The 17,924-nt window shown below is 39.6% G+C and overlaps 1 protein-coding gene across 3 annotated transcripts; it reads left to right on the top strand.

The window, feature by feature from the left end:
- Positions 1–1,704: 1,704 nt before the first annotated feature.
- Positions 1,705–15,561, top strand: CCNJ (cyclin J; the record flags this gene model as incomplete). Of its 3 annotated transcripts, none has more annotated exons than XM_084245256.1 (5): positions 1,705–1,773; positions 6,939–7,149; positions 13,983–14,282; positions 14,406–14,529; positions 15,146–15,561. In XM_084245256.1, 5 exons carry the CDS (start codon positions 1,705–1,707, stop codon positions 15,555–15,557), a joined length of 1,116 nt encoding a protein of 371 aa, XP_084101382.1. In that variant the 3' UTR covers positions 15,558–15,561. The 3 variants fall into 3 exon arrangements, with proteins under 3 accessions (XP_084101382.1, XP_084101381.1, XP_084101380.1); XM_084245255.1 differs by having other exon boundaries at positions 14,403–14,529; XM_084245254.1 differs by having other exon boundaries at positions 14,370–14,529.
- Between the last annotated feature and the right edge of the window lie 2,363 nt (positions 15,562–17,924).

Raw genomic sequence — 17,924 nt, 5'->3', positions numbered from 1 at the left:
CTTTATCATGAGTCGTGGGACAAAAGATTCTAAGTAAAGGGAGTTCCGCGAAACAGACTTTTAAGAGGGTTGAACACATTCTTAGAAAAATGAGGCTGTTTTGGGCTGACCTCTTCCCTTGTGATAATCCACCAAAGAGATTAAAATTCAATTGATTAGATTTATGCTAATCACATTGTAGGTCCCAATCACCTTAATTGATGTTGGAGTGTTTCCACAGTTTTGTCATTTCCTGATTTACTACCACAGATGGCTAATTACATCCACCGTGGATTTGACAAGCTAAGCTACTGAAGGTAATCTTAACGCCCTTCAATCAGCTCTCCGGGGAATCTCTAAAGCAAAGGTAATAAATAAGGTGGGGAAGAGATTGATTGGATTTTCAGGAGCTTTTGAGGTGGAACTTTACGAGACAACAGAATTTCACCGAGAAAATGGTTTAGGGGCGGCGGAAATGGCTCAAGTACTTATGGAGGAACTGATAATCCCCTCGGAGCCTCCCCGAGGACGTCGGGGGCCGCTGGAACGCGAGCCGTGGCCCGACTCGGCGCGGCGAGGGCGCCCACGCCAGGCTGGGGCGTCGGGACTCCGCTCCGCGGGTTCGGGGAGCCCGCCCAGGTGTGCAGCAGGTGAGAGGCGTGACCGGGTTGGCCGCCGGGGGAGCGACGTTATCGTTTCTCCCGCGCTCCCTCCCTTCTCCGCAGCTCCGCGGGCCGGCCTCGCGGCGGGCGCCGGCGGGGCTCCGGGGCCCCGCGCAGCGCAGGACGCCGCCGGGGCCGCTGCTCGGACCGGGCCGGGGCCGCCGCGCCGCCGCCGGGCGCTGCACCTGGGCCCGGCTCGGCCGCGGATTGGACGGCGGCGCTGACCCCGCTGTATCGCGAGACGAGATTGGCGGCGGCGGGGCCGCATGTGCCCGGCGCTGGCTTTGTACGCGGAGCGCCTGCCGGTCCTTTAACAATGGGCGGCGCGAGCGCCCCGGCGCTGGGCCGGAGCTGAGGCCGGCGCTTGGCGGCCGACTGTCCGCAGCATGAGCGGGGCCGGCGTCCCGCGCGCGCCGGCGGGGCTGGGGCTGTGAGGCCGCGGGTCCGGGTAAGGGAGACCGCCGCCGCGGGGGCTGCCAGGCCTGGGCTGGGCGCGGGGCACGGACCCGCCCGGCCTTTTGTTCGCTTTTCTGGGGCCGCGCGGTCCCGTGCGCTCCTGGGGGCGGCCTGGGTGCGCGCCGGGCCGGGCCGCGGAGAGTCCCGGAGGAGCGGGGCTCGTCTGCCCGGGGACTCCCCGCCGCGGGCGTTCGCCGCCGGGCTTCTCCGCTGGTGCGGGTGTCAAGTCGCGGCTCCGCAGGGCCGGCGGGAGGATTCGAACCCGGGACTCCGCCCCACCCGCCCGCTCTTCCGAACCCGCACCTGGGTCCGCGCCTGGGGAGCTCGGGTCCGAGGAGCCCCCTTTTGCGCGGCGCACAGTCGGGTCGTTCTCGGAGGGAGGCAGCCAGCCTCCTCGCTGGGCGGCTTGTCCCTCTGTGGGGCGCTAGGGGGTGGTTTCGATGGGCGCCGGCTGTAGGCCGAGTGGGGTGCGGTGAGCAGCCTCCTGAGGAGGCCCGCGGTCACACCCCCGCCGGGGGTCCCGTGGCGACGGCTGGCCGTGACCGCTTCTGGGGTGTGTCTTACAGACTCGAGTTGCCGCGTCTGGCCGGGCGTGCCGCGGGGTCCCATGGAGCTGGAGGGGCAGTGGTGGCGGGGACAGCTGGCTGCCGACATTCACCAAGCGCTTCGGTACAAGGTAACTGATGCCCGACCTTGCCATTCAGTGTCTTGCACCATTTAGTATGCAACTCACCCCCTTGGGAAGTCAGGTCAGGTTTGACCAGTAGCTTCCAGGCCAGAAAAGACGACTTTGCTTGTTTGTTCAAGGTTAATTAATTTCTTGGCTTCTTCCTAGGAAGCATCAGAAGAATCTGCAATTTAAATGGGGGAGGGGCGTGGTAGGTGGGCGAAGGAAGGTCTCGAGGGACATTTTGATAGTCTTGTTTCAAGTTGGAACATGGATTTGATCTTTTACTTAAAAAGATTGCACCTTGACTTTTTAATGGCCAGAACAGCCTCTCTTGTGCTGCAGTGGCTGTTGCATGCAGCTGTTTGTTGTGTCACATTTGTACATAAATCATTTCCCAGTCTTTCTAATAACTTGCTGTTAGGCCGTGGACAAGTTACATAATTTTCTGCTTTCCAGTTTTCTCATCTGTAAAATGAGTAATAATCGAATTGCCTTGAGGCAATAGTGAAAATTAAGATAGTTAATACTTGAACAGCATTTACATATAGTAAGCATTAAAGAAATGATAACTATTATTACTCTATCCTGGAGACACCATGTTTTGGGGCTGTTCAGAAAGCCTGGAGGTAGAAGGAGTTAGCTGCTCCTTCCAGCTAACATCAAAGGCAGAAGGTAGACCCAAGTATTCTTAATAGATATGGGGGGGGGGAAGGGACAGAAATACACTTTTCTGACACAATTCAGTCTTGCTCTTAAGTAACTTTTTTGTTTTATGTCACATCTCAGCTTTTGGAGTTTAATCTACATCTTTGATGACCAAAAGAGAGACCATTTGCATAATTAGCTCTAACTTGACTCAGTTTCCCCTGGATTTGAACAACCTTTTTTATGTATAGAAAATGAGAGGAGCAAAACATCTAACTCTTTAATAAAAAGGATAATGATTCTTACAGTTGAGAGATCCTTGGATGATAGTAAACTTGTATTTTGATTTAAAAAAAAAAAACAGGTTAGATTAGAAAACCTAATTCTAACAAATTGTTACATGGTCCCCTTTTCTAAGGTTCCAGATTTCTTATTAATTCTGACAGTCAGCCTCTGAGACACACTAAATATGTGTCATTTTACCACAGAAAGATCTCAACTATTGAATGGTTCTCTGGAATTTTAAGAGTTGCGGGATTTCCACTTTGAAATTGTCCAGATCCCTTTGATATATTTTTTTGCCTGAAAGATGTCATCTATTAGTTTTAAGTGTTCTTTTCTAAGTGTCAACGCTTTACCCGTTATAATATAGTAATTATTTGATATTAGTGATATATATATATTTTATTTTAAATACATGGACAAATATTGAAAACATAGGCTTCAAAGATTTTTTTCGCTGATTTCATGGTTTCCGATCCTTATATTTTATGTGTAATTTTAATTCTGTGTGATTACCTGAATTAATTTTGTTGTTGAGGTTGGAAGCACATAATATTTTTCCAGCTAGTGTAGAATGCTTTTGTATATTAGACTCCAAAGAGGAACCAAGGGGTAAGACAAAACTGTTAGGGCAAACTCTGAATATGAGATATCACTGGATCTGAAGTAACATCATTGAAAATTTATCTTGGGCCACCTGTGGCATGCTGCGTTGTCTTTATTTTATCTTTAAGCATTGTGTAAGCCACATTTTTTGTAACCTGACAATATGGCCACACTTTATAAAGACTTGTTAATCAGTAAAATGTAAACATGTAGAACTGAAGATACCATTGCTGATAGTACATTGAAATCAAGGAAAGTTAAAATGAGCTTTTCTGATTGAAAATGTCAATTCCAGGCTATTAAGTGATTTAGTTTGATTGTCATATCCTTACCTATTCAACATATATAAGTGCCTACAGGATGCTATCCCAGGGCCTCCCTGGTGGCACAGGGGGTTGAGCGCAGTGCTGTGAAGCTGTCCGCAGCCTCTGCAGCACCTCTTTGATCCCTGGCCGGCCAGGGAGATTCCCACATGGCACGGCAGACCTCTTCTGGCTCGCCTGCTGTTCCCCTCAGCTGTGTATTTCAGTTGATCTGCCTGTTCTGCTCCCCCTCTCTCTCTGGTGAATCCTCTCGCCCTCCTGCATCTGTGGCCTGTACTCCAGTTCTTGTATGAATACGTAAATCTTTTTTTTTTTTTAAAGGATGCTACACCAGGTGTTACAGTGATAACAATGAATGAGACAAACATGATTCCTGCCTTTTGGGTTTAATATGATACAATTCAGAGCATCTGAATTGAGACCTTCCTTTGGAAGTTACTATTTGGACACTACAGTACAAAATATTTTCTGTCAGTACGGAATCGCTTTATGCTGCCTTTTTATATTCATGCCCTCTTCCCTCCACCCTTCATGTTCCTCCTACCCCCAACATCCTGGCAACCACTAATCTTTTATTTCTATAACTTTAATCATGTCAAGAATGTTAAATGTATTCATATAGTATATGACCTTTTAGGATTGATTATTACTCAGCATAATTTTCTAGAGATCCATCAGGTTGTTGGACATTAGACTTTTTTATTCCACTGTTTTGCTATTAAAAACAGTATTATTGCAAAGGACCTCCTTAGATATATGGTAAATTCATAGGTCTAGGATTGCTAGGTTAAAGGCTATCTTTAAAAATATATATTGCATAATTGCTCTCTAAAATAGAGTATATCAGCTGTCAACTTGGCCAATAATACAGAGGAATTCCTATTTCTACTCTTAACAGCATAAACAAAAATTAATAAAATCTAATGTGGTAAGTGAAAAACAGTGAGATTCCTTAGTTTTGATTGAGAAAAACATCTTTTTATATTTCTTAACCCTCTTTAACTTTCCCAGTGAATCGTATGTACCTACTGGTTTCTTTTTTCTTATTGATTTCTAAGCGTTCTCTAATTTGTCCTGTGTTTTGAAAAATTTATTAAATTCATCCATTCTCCCCTGATTTGAAATGCTGTTGTTACTAAATAGGTTCTGCTATCCAAGAAAAAGGAATGTCTTTCTGTGTTTTCTCTTTCATAACTTCTTTGGAATTACAAAAAAAAATCATGTAGTTAGGCAAATATAAGGTTATTTCTAGTATTTTAATTTTTTATTAGTGTATGTGAAATCTGTTTTCTAACTAGTATTAATATACAGAAAAATACTGATTTTTTTTTCACATTAATTTTGTAACAAGCCATCTTACTGAATTATTACCACCTATTTTTTTCTCTTGATTTCCTTGGTTTTTCTATATGCAAATTCTATGAGCTAAAAAATTATTTTGTTCTTTTTTTTATTTTGTTCTTAAAAGTAATTTTTTGAGTCTTCATTTCTAATAATTAGAACATTGTATTTCCTTTTCTATTTCAATTGATTAGTAGCCACAGAATAATGTTAAATAATATTGTGATTGTAGCACTAGAATGCTAATCTTTTCTGTTGTTCACCTCCATGTAAGATGCTAGCTCTTACAATTCAGATCTTTTAGCGTTCCTCCTTCATTGAAGGATCTTCTTGCTCAGATGCTATTTTGGCATGTATGAAGATGGGTTGGGTGTATTTTATGTGCATTTTTATTGTGACTTATATTAATACATTTCCTAATATCAAACCATCTTTGCCTTCCTAGTACAGCAATTAATGGTATATTCTTTGTATGTTACCAAATTACATTGACAAATACTTTATCTAAATGTTGGTACTTCATTAAATTAGTCTGACATTTAACTTCCTTTTTAGTGTGTGTTTTGAAAAATATGCACAACACAAAATTTGTCATTTTAACCATTTTTCAGTATATTCTCCAGTGATATAAGTTGTAGTCACATAGTGCTACTACCATCACCACTATCCATCTTTATAACTTTATCTGCCAAAACTGAAATGCCATACTTAATAAACAATAACTGCACATTCCCCCTGCCTCCCAGTCTGTGCTAACCACAATTATACTGTCTGTCTCTGTAACTTTCTGCTTTAGGTGTCACATATAAATAGAATGATGTAATATTTGTCTCTTGTGTCTGGCTTATTTCACTTAGCATAATGTTCTCAACATTCATCCATGTTGTTGCATAATTCAGATGGTCATTCCTTTTCAAGGCTGAATAGTATTCCATTGTAGATGTATGCCATGTTGTGTTTATTCATCCACTGGTGGATAATTGTGTTAGTTGCAGTCCCCTTCTCCCACCCCCTCACTTTTTGGCTATTGTGAATAATGTTGCAGTGGATAGAGATGTACAAATATCTGCCTAAGCCCTTTCGATTCTTTTTGATCTATACCAAAAAGTAGAATCAATGGATCATATGGTAATTCTATGTTTAAATTTTTTTAGGAGTTTTAATATTGCTATTCACAGTTATTGCACAATTTTACATTCACACCAGTAAACAAGATTTTGATGAAGTCTGATTGTCCATTTGTCTTTTTTTTTTTTTTTTGCCTTTGCTTCCAGGGTCATATTCATGTTATTTTCTTGTACTGTGATACCTTAGTATTTGCATTATACTCATCTCATAAAATGAATGTAGACCCTTTCCATCTATGGAATTGCCTTAGTAGTATAGAAAATTTCAGATTTTTAAAAAACAAGTTCATATGGTATAGTTCTGAGATTGAACAATGATGGGGAAAAATTTAGGTGTATGAATCTATGATGGCAACTGGAGGGAGAGATAGTGCAACTGCTGAAAGGGAAACATGATTAGAAGATAGTAGCAGATATATACTCATCTTCCCCACAAGTATAGTATAATATGCAACACAGTAGGAACGTGGCGTGTGTTTGTGTGGGTGTGTTGGGGTATAGGAGGCATGGTTGATATTTTGATAAGGGAAAAATAGCATTGCCCTATTAAAACGGTCTCTTGCTAGAACATCCATTCCATAATGCTAAAAATACCTATAATTGGTCATGTCAGGTGGTTAAGAACAAGAAAAAGTGATCTTAAATTTTAAATGCCCTTCATTATCCTTTTTTTAAAACACTTTATTAAATGCCATTCTTGCCCACTGTTTCACTTTTATGTTTCAAGAAAAGTGTTTTTTAGGGGTGTGCAACATTAACATATTGGGGAAAAACTTGTCTTTGCATCCTTGTGAGGGTATTTATCCTATATTCTGTGTTAGACTAAATATTATTCCTTTTGCTTTAGGAGCTAAAGTTGCCTTCCTACAAAGGCCAGTCCCCTCAACTCAGTCTGAGAAGGTATTTTGCTGACCTGATTGCTATTGTGAGCAATCGCTTCACACTCTGCCCTTCTGCCCGACATCTTGCTGTATATTTGCTGGACCTGTTTATGGATCGCTATGACATCTCTATCCAGCAGCTGCATTTAGTTGCACTTTCCTGTCTGCTTCTAGCAAGTAAGTATGAATTTGATTGACTGACTAGAAATTTCCATCATTTATATTAAAACAAGTTTATGTAGAAACCAGGTTCCATTCATTCCAGTTTACTAGTATCAAGCTTATGCTGAATGTGCTTCTGGCACAATAATTCTTAACTAGACATTTAAAAATTACTTTGGGAGTCTTTTAAAAACATTTATGCCTAACCCTACATCCAGAATATTCTGATGTATGCCACTCCAGATTTATTGACCCAGGATCTACTTCAGAGGATCTGGGGTTTTTTGACTTTTTTAAGTTCCACAGGCAATTCTAATCTGCCTTTCCAATGAAGAAACATTGTCTTAAAAGCAATAGTTCTCAACTAAGAGCAGTTTTGCCCAACAGGGGACACTTGGCAATGTATGAAGACAGTTTTCATTATCATCACAACCTGAGAGGATGCCATTAGCATCTAGTTCGTAGAAGCCTGGGATGCTGCTAAACATCCTGCAATGCACAAGACAGCCTCTCACAACAAAGAATTACCTGACTCAAAATGTAATGGAGCTAAGATTGAGAAAGTCTAAAATGTACCAGACTTGTATATTGTCAGATTACTTTTCTACCAATGACATAATGAGTTGGCGTAATAATCTAAAGGTTCACATGCAGCTGGTGCAAACATGACACCTTTGCTTATGGATTAGGCACAACTGTGTAGTAGATTGCAAAGTGGAATCTGAAATAACAATACTTGTTACTAAATGCAGAGTGTACTGTTTGGCCTCTTGGTGCCTCTTTCTCTTGATGTCTTCATGTAACTCATTTCATTGTTAGTTCCTTGACTGAACAGAAAGAGGGTAAGTTAAGGGATTGAAATTGAATTTTCCTTCTTTTCGTAATGTGAAAAGATTATTTTTGATGCCGAAGTTGAGTTCATTGTGTACTTTTTATATCATCCATGCCATTATAATAGAATATTATTCTACTTCATTACTACTTCAAAGTAGTGTGTAGAAATATAGACTGCCTTCATTTTTAACTCCCACTTGAGTGTTTGGAATCCGATTGGCTGCTTTCTAAGAAGCAGTCCCCCTATACTCTGCCACTAGACTTTGTGAATTTGTGCTTTGACTGTAATAAACCTATAACCAAACACAGGTCTGTGTGGTATTATTTCCAGTCCTAATCTCTCCTAAGATTTTCTTTTCCTTCCCTTATTTTTCGATCTGATGACTTCAACAACTGATTTTGTCTCCCTGAAGGTATTTTGTAAGTTATTTCGAATTGCTTGTGGACCGTGTTGAATGCAAAATAAGACATCACCTTAGTGATAACTTTCCACTGCCAATGGATTAAGATGGAAATTCCTTATTATAATTATATATATAATTCAGAACTTTCATCTTGACCTAGCTCTCTTTCTAGTCTTATCTGCCAACCCTACCTACTGTACTATAAACCTAATTTTTATGAGAATACTAGTCATTTCCTAAATATACTTTTCCTTTAGTCTGTTGTCCTCTAAGATCCAGACACATCTTATCTGCTTCTATTTCCCTCATTCCCCGAAACCTAGACAGGTAATGCTTGTACATTTATAATTAACCTTTAATTTAACCTTTAATAAAGGTTTCATCCTCATAAGCAGTCACATGTATAAGTCTGTATATGTTTTATCACTGGCTGTGAAACCTTTTATGATATAATAGTTTGCATTGGATTGGAAAAACCCAGACTTGTCAAGTTGGATGTTTAAGAATCCACAGATAAGAGGACTTCTTGTTATCCTACAGAATATTAGTTTATTACAGACTCAGACACTAGAAATGAGACATGCAAGGTTGGTTATATTAAAAGTTTGGGATCATTAATGAAAAGTGACCTTTTACCTGATGTGGCCATCACTGCCCTTTCACCACCTGCTCTATGCCTCTGAGTCTTGTGTGGGGTGAGCCTTGGTAGACTGAAGTTATGAATGGATAGTGAGTTCAGGCTGACATATTTGTGATTAGAGCTTGCCACTAGTTAAGTTTTTAAATGAACGAGGAGTTACTAAACTAGATATTCAGAAATTACATGTTACTACCAGAGTTCACCCAGGAGTGTAGTTAAATAATACACATTAGAGCCACATTCCTGCACTTTCCACAATTTGGGGAGAGGATACTTTGTGTACCATCTTAGGCTGGTTGGAATGGAATTTTCAGTTCTTGTTTTTAAATTATGTGTTACTGTTGGTTTAAGATCATGATCAATTTATTTTATTGAAGATTGTTTGATTTAATCTATGGGGGGATATGTTGTTACTTTTGGCTCATTTCCCAGGAACTAGACTAGGTTCTGTATTTGCTGTGGTTCAAATAAAATTTATCATCTATTACATAGCCATCAAATAACTACTCCTCCTCTGCCTGTTCTACTGACACCTTCTACCTTTCCTTCTTGAGAAGACTTACTTTTGTAATCTTCCTTTTTCACTGGAGAGTGGGGAATTATAAGATAACTATCCCCAGAATCTCAGTCCCTCTCTCAGTAGGCAGTTGTCAAAAGAATTCAAACTATCAGTTCTCTGCTAGGGTCAGGAATCCCAGAGACTGGCCCTTAGTAGCCTCAATAATCTCTTCTCCAGTGTGTAACTATATTGCAACAGTAGTGAACTGATAGCCTGCTGGCAGTATCTGATGTTTTATATTTGTGGATTCCATTCTAGTGTTTCTTGCATGTTTATCTTATGTTTGGATACCAGTGGTATCTCTCCAGATTAGTTACCATAAGCCATATTCAAATAATCCTATCATCAGGGAATGATTGAACTTGGTGTGTCCCCCTCTTACAGCTGCTTCCTGTTTTGGGATGACAGCCTGTTGTATAAAAGTGGAGAACAGTTTATAGCTAATGGGACCAAGTGACAGTTGGATTCCACTTATAAAAATAAGTTGAGAGGCTATAAGTAGTTTGGCCAAAGACAGCACAGCTTCTCAGTTCCAGATACTAGTGCATTTCTAGCTGGTGTACACAGCGTGTACACTAGTGGGGGTAGGAAGAAAGGGTCTACATAGTCTCTGATTAAAGAGTAGTGTTTAGAGTGGGGATGATAATGATCGATCTAGGTTTGATTCTACAGCAGTATGAATTTCAACAGTGCTTAAGTCTCACATTACTTAAGACACTTAGAGGGGTTTTTTTTTTGAGGATCAAATAGGGTAAATTAAAAAAACACAGTAGAAAATTGAAACAAACGTTATGTAATTCCTTCATAAACTGTATAATCCTTAGTCTAGCTTCCTAGCCCTGAATGTTTCTGTCTGATTCTAGAATAGATTGATTTATCCTGGGAAATTTTCAAATTCCAAGTCTTTTACGTGTATACACTGGTTTCTCTTGGCTTCTGTCATCAGCATTGAACTTGTAGAGCACATGGAAAGCAGTCTTGGAGATGAAGCTTTTGATAATTTGCTGGCTGTCTTCTGTAATTAAGACATGATCTTGGAGTCAAAATGAAGCCAAAAGTGAGATTGAGCTAACAGTAACAATTTGACACTGCTTTCTCTTTGAGTGGCTCACAAAGCTTTTTACTTTACTGAGAGGTGAAAAATTGTATTTCACAGTTGATTTTATTTACATCTCGATTTTAATGAGAATAGAACTTTTTTTTCCCTATGAATTGCCTTCTTGTTCTTTACCAATTTTTTTCTGTTTGATTAATAGTCTTACAAGTTTGTGAGCATTCTTAGTATATATTGAAGATGACTTTTCCCCTACATACTAATTAAAGAATAGGATGTGTTTTGGCAGAGCTCACAGTGACTTCTGATCCATGCCCTACTACCAGATATCTGCCATTCTCTGCTGGCTCTGAAAATGTGCTGGTTTCCATGACTGATATGGACATTTCCTATAAAGGAAAGGCAACCTGATATTTTCTTTATTTTATGGCGAGTAGATGTGAATTTCCTGTACCCTCATTTCCTCTTTGGGGCCTTTATCAATATAATCACATGGCTTCTGGTATTTCCTTTCAATTGAAGAAACTGATCTTTATGATCTGTATGTGGAATTGTCCATAAATATAAAATAACCACACATAGAGCTTTGAACACAAAGTATAGATATACAGGTAACTCACTGATGTTGTCACACATTTTGAAATGCTTCAGTATTCATATGAGTGTTTCTATCACTATATAATGAAAAGTTCTAGAAAACTTAATCCTGATTTAAATGCCAAGTATAGTTATTTATATACTGTGCAAGTTATTTTTAACTGCCAATCAAGATACAAAGTCTTTCATATTTGTAATAGCCAAGTACTTCATAAACATAGAAACCCCATAGATATTTAATAACAAAACTTTTGACTATTCTGGCAGTCATCCCCATATAACCCAGCGTAATGCTTTGGTCTATAAGTACAGATCTAGGAATTAAAATATGTCTTACTTTTGGCTTCCATTTTTATTTTGGCTCAAATTATTTGAGCTGCAAAATGGGTCATAGAGAATTTTCAGTGTTGAAAGTTTTGAGGGGGTAATATGAAACATTCTTGACCCTTCAACTAAACAGTGAATTATGGTGTGTTAATTTCTTCAGAAGAATTTCAAGCATAGTATAAATAAACTCATTAATTTTTACAATATTCCTTTGAAGTACGCTGCCCTATTGCTGCTGCTACACAAATGTCAGGGCATTTTGAAATCCTTAATGATTCATTCAGAGGGATTGGACATTCCTAGGTCATTCTCCTTACGTAGAATTCCACTCTGTCATACTGAAAACAGTGGATGCCTCGCCTCTATCTTTATGCAGTGAGGACTGGATGCTGGATGACTATCCTAAAGGCTGTTTAGTGCTTTCAGCTGCTGGTCACAAAATTTGTGAAATTCGTGTTTTTGTGATTTGTATTAGGGAAAGGCTTATGTAAAGTTTTTTGTTCTTTGGATTTTTTTAAATGGATCAACTACTTCCCTGTGGTAACATTTAATTAAGAAGGGTTTGAATCTAAAGAAGGTCAAAATTTCTAGAGCAGAAAGAAATGCTACGCTTCTTTGAGCTTAGACTTTTAGAAGTCATGAGCTTAGAAGACAAAACCTTATACCCTAATTCCCCTGTCCTAAGCAAAGACCAAGATAGTCAGGAGTGCATTATGAACTTAAACATCTGGTATAAATGGTACATTCTGGAAGAGAAACTTCACAAGGAAACTCACTTGATTTCTCCTGCTTTGGCAGTATTTCTGGCTCTTCTCCTATTATTTTTATTATTGAGGTAATTTTGGCTTATAACACTGTATAAGTTTCAGGTTAATAGCTTTTTATTTCAACACCTGTATGTGCTACATTGTGATCACCACCAAAACTCTAGTTCCATCTACCACTTGGTCCCTATAATGGTTTTATCTACCTGTTATCACCCTGATCCACCTTAGGTAACCACTATTCTGTTGTCAGAATCAAGAGTTTATTTTGTTTTTAAATTTGTAACATTTTAAAATTTTGAACAAGTTTGTATTAAACCTTTTGTGAGAAAACTGTACTAACTGATATGACTGCTTTAAGCCTTGATATAAAATAGAACATAATATTGGTGGTGGGAGGAGCTTTAGTTATAATTTCTCTTTTTCTGTGGGCTACCATGGGATAAAGACCCACAAAAATCTGAATATAAGTCCTTGGTTCTAGTGCTACATCTGGAAAATCATCATAGTACTTGGTGGTTAGTGAGTTTTCTCTAGATATAAGTTCTAGAGATACCAGCTATGAAAATTTTATATACGATAAAATGCTTTTGGAAAGTAACATGTAAGATAGTATATAACCTGTAGAAATTTAATCTGAGGCTGAAGAGGAAATTTTATTCTTCAGCCATGCATATATGGATGACTATTTCCTGAAAAGAAGTTAAAGATTTTGAATAATGAAATTCAACCATAAAATGATCTTTTTCCTATTTTGCTTTGAGTAAGGAGATATAACGTATACGCCCCTCATTTTGTTTTGTTCTGTAACAGACTTATGTAGGTTTTTTGTCTTGAATTCAGAAGAGGAAAGAGATCTTTTTGTGGAATGCAAACGTTTATGTTAGGTATTCACCTACTTTCCCTCCCACCCCAGCCCCCAATCTGTTTCTCTGGAATTGATAGTGTACTGAAATATGCCAAGATTACACATTTGAAGCTTAACTCTTATAACTCTATAACATTAAATTCTTTTTTTAAATATTTATTTATTTATGCATACAAGAACTGGGGTACAGACCAGACATGCTGGGGATGAGAGGAAACAGTGGGGAACAGAACAGGTGGATTGACTGAAACACACTGCTGAGGGGAGCAGCGGGCGAGACAGGAGAGGTCTGCTGCGCAGTGTGGGTCAGCTCCCTGGCCAGGGATTGAACTGAGCTGCAGAGGCTGCGGACAGCTTCATAGTGCTGAGACAACCCCTCAGGGCTTAGGGTGCCACCAGGGAGGCCCTATGACATTAAATTCTTTATATTAAATTCTTCTAAATAAATGTGTCTTCCACTTATTCCCCAAAAGATATCCTGAAAAGATACAGCTGGTGAGATTTAAGAGGGTTTTTCCATTGGCACTTACGACTGTTTTTGTTACACATCGGGACACAGATGAAATGCTTAAATGTTCCACTTTTTTTAAGGAAGGGCAAAGAGTGGGGAAGAAGGTACTGAGGGAAATGTGAATATGGGAACCACAGTGTTCTGGCACCAAGTGTATCTGCCCAGGGTAGGAGAAAGCAAGTGTTCAGATCCAAATCTTTGTAGTGAGGCAGCAAGTCCCATTTAACTGACTAGACCTATAATGATCATGTACCTAACATTCTCCTCCTGCCCCTTTCTTTTCTTGTAAGGTAAATTTGAAGAAAAAGAAGATAGTGTGCCTAAGCTGGAGCAGCTTAACAGCCTGGGTTGTATGACAAACATGAATCTAGTGTTAACAAAGCAAAATTTGCTACATATGGAACTATTACTGTTAGAAACCTTTCAGTGGAACCTCTGCCTTCCAACAGCTGCTCATTTCATCGAGTATTATCTCTCTGAAGCAGTACATGAAACAGATCTTCATGATGGCTGGCCAATGATTTGCTTGGAAAAAACTAAACTCTATATGGCCAAGTATGCAGATTACTTCCTGGAAGTATCATTACAAGGTGAGTCGTTGTGGATCCCAGTAAGTGGCTTGTGAGCTTGTGACTTGTGTATTCTGTTGCTTAAGTTCATTTTTGATGTCTCCACAGATTATGCCTTTCTAAATTATGCACCTTCTTTAGTAGCTGCTGCATGTGTGGCTTCTTCAAGAATTATTCTTCGTCTTTCTCCAACGTGGCCTACAAGACTGCATCGTCTTACTGCTTACTCCTGGGATTTCTTAGTGCAGTGCATTGAACGGCTATTGATGTAAGCCTTTTGTTCTTTTGTTTTTAATTTGTCATTAGTATTTTTCTCATGTAAAGGGACCCTAAAAACTTCTCAAAGGCACAGTGCTTATAGGATGCTTATTCTCACAGCTGCTTGCTGCCATGAGCAAACAGCCAGAGTTGTTCTCTGGAATGGAAACCCTTTGGGGCTACAGTTCAGTTCGAGGTTGTCATTGCTGGTATGATCCTGGGTTCACGACAGGGAAAGAAGCAAAGCTTGTATGTCTTTGAGCCCATAACTCTGCAGTCAGTCCAGGCAAGTCTGTTGCATTCCCCATTTCCACATCTTTGAATTCTGGGGACAAGGATATCACTAAACTAGCAATTGCACTTAAATGCTTATTGCAGACATATCTCGTAAGCTGGAAATAGCCCTCAAAGCTACCAGCAGCCAGGTTCCAAGGTTTTTGCCAAGTGAAGGAGCATGTAAAAGGATTAAGATATCTCATTGTTGCTGAAATTACGGTCGCGTGACTGCTACCTAGGCAGTGGACCAGAGCATGGAATTAGCTGTTAAGGAATTGGGGATGATGCATAAGTTTCTTGAAAATTCCTCCCAAGTAACATTAACAGTTTCCTTTCTCTTCATCTTGCAGCGCTCATGATAATGATGTAAAAGAAGCTAACAAACAGAGAGGACAGGCAGGGCCTCAACCAGCACAACTAAGTGTGTTCCAGACAGCGTCCCAGCCCTCTCGGCCAGTTCACTTTCAGCAACCTCAGTATCTCCATCAGACACATCAGACCTCACTGCAGTATCGCCATCCTGTATCAGAACAACAAAGCTGTCAGCAGATTGTATCTACCACACACACCTCATCTTACACACTACAGACATGTCCTGCTGGCTTCCAAACTAGCGTTCAGGGCCTTGGCCACGTCCAGACTGGTGTTGGGATGTCATTGGCGATACCAGTAGAGGTTAAACCCTGTCTGAATGTTTCTTATAACCGGAGTTATCAGATAAATGAACATTACCCTTGCATTACTCCATGCTTTGAGAGGTGATTACATGTGAAGGTAATACCTAACCCAGACTGTTTTGTGACTTGAAGCTCTGGGGAAAACTTTTTGTAAACTTCTCTTCAAAAAGAAAGGGATAAAAATGACTTCAGAACTCTTCAGGTACCAAGACCAGGAAGATTAAATAGCCCTTTCAAAGCACCATGAATATCTGGGAGGACTAAGCAAACACTGCAAACATTTCTACAGTGTATCTGTCAAATCCTGTCACAAGTCCATAGATGACAAAAATTTTCAAGCCCTGACTGATGGTCCAAGTATTTCAGAAATAATCAGTACACACAGAAAATTTGGACAGACTTCAGTTCGCCATTTTGAGATCTGACCTGTGGTGGGCTTTGGGCCTAACGTTGGCTTATGTATGTCAAGAGACTAATGTTTAATCTGTAGACTTGCCAAATAGTCTTTTTATGAAGGAAAGTTACAGTATTAATTTTTGAAGAAGTCCTTTTTTTATTCTGCAGTTTGAGTTATATTTTTGATTTACAAATGAACTTTTGACCAAGTTTAAACTAATGAATTACTATGCTATTCCAATTTTTGCATAAAAATTTCTTTTAAATGATTCTATAACTTCTTATCACACATACTGTAGGCATCTCGATTTATGTACTAAAATTGGGGACTAGATCGCTTAAAATCATGGTCATAAATGTTTTTTTCCCTAAGTAATCAACCTCAGATCTTCAGAATTAAAACACATTTAACTCAGGGAATTTGTACTACTTGGAAACACTTAACTAATGCAACATGCTTTGGGGATGTTATAATATGAACTACCTTTATAACATTGGTTAAAATACTCCTGCTAGGCTGTGTTTTCAAATGATAACATAACTGCAGCTTAGACTGAAAACATGGTGGTTCCTATCGTTCGTACCGCATAAATAGGTTTTTTAATTCCTCAGTGCAATGAGTGATTTACACTGAGATTAGATATTACTCTAAAAAAGTTTTTGCAAGGGGAGGCATAGCTAACTGTAAAATGTCAATACTAGAATAAAGTTCTGTAGGCTTATTTTGGAGTGGAGTGTGGCCATGGTAGTTCTCAGGTTGTGCTAGAGCAGCACTTTGAAATGTGGAAGACAGGTTTTATAACCAACCTTTGAATCCACCTAGTCATTGTAAGCAGGCAAAGGCTCTGATTACTAAATTTCAGTAACCACTTTTATTGGATTGGCCCCAGAACTGCCCTGGGGCCAATCATGCTGATATTTCATCATGCTGGTATTGAGTGAACATGAGAAAAAGGGCAATGTGGGGGTAAAGAGTTTGGGGGAAATAAACTTTAAAAAGAAAAAAAATCATTGTAATAAACTGTATACATTGTGCTCTTATCTGTGGGAGAAGATATTTGGTGAAGGGGAAACTTTCTGATTTAAAAATTAGTAAGGTATGTCTTTTTTGTGTTTTTTTAAAGATAGCACTTGAATAGAAGGGAAAACTGCTTGGCAGGTATGTGACTGCCACAATATGCATTGAAAAACTTCATAAGATGTGGGTATGCAGCAGGAGTCTCAGTAATCAAGCCAATGGCTGTCCTTGGGAGGGGACTCAACACAATAGATCAATCCAGATGGCTCCAGTGGATGAATGTGGGGTGTGGAGGGCTGGCTTCTGCCAGTTTGAATTGAGAATGTCCTTTCCTTAAAAGAATTGTGACTTTTATAATTAGAGTACTTAGTGCATGATGTGGACTTACTAGTCTGATAGACAAAACAAAAAACCACTCAGGTAAGAACACTCAAGGCAGTTTTCAAGCATGAAAATTGTTTTCTGAAAGCATCATCACTTCTTTAGAGAAGGCTGCTAATTGGATTTTGTTCTTACCTCATGAAAACTTGAATTATTTGGGAGAAAGTGGGTTCAAAAGAGAACATACCTTCCACATTCAGAACCCAGTAACCTGGAGTCCATCTTTCAGTATTCTAACTACCTCAGTAATGCTATGAATGTAAGATAATGGGACCTGTATCCCGACTTGAAACAACAACTGGTGCCTATGGTATTAATGTCTTGTCAGATGCTTTTATTGATTGGTTTAAATGTCATTCTTGTTGTAGAATATGCCTTTTAAAAAACTTAACATTTTCCCAATTTATATTTAAAAAAGCTAAAGAACACTGGATTCATTGGGGGGGGGGGGAGTAGAATAAAATGAATAATTGGTTGCGATTGCTGCATACCCAGAGTGGGGTGGGATAGGGTGGTTCGAGAACCAGAACTATTTTTTAAAACATTAGGTTTCAGTATAAATACAACTCAACTACTAGTTTTTTTTTTTTGGGGGGGGGGGTTGGAGTTGTGTGGGTTTTATTTTGTTTAATTTATTGATTAGTCTTTAAAGTAGGT

This window comes from Talpa europaea (genome assembly GCF_964194135.1).
Source record: "Talpa europaea genome assembly, chromosome: 10".
Lineage (NCBI taxonomy): Eukaryota > Metazoa > Chordata > Mammalia > Eulipotyphla > Talpidae > Talpa > Talpa europaea.
Note: the sequence above shows the minus strand (reverse complement) of the source record. Positions and strands in the feature narration are given on the sequence as shown.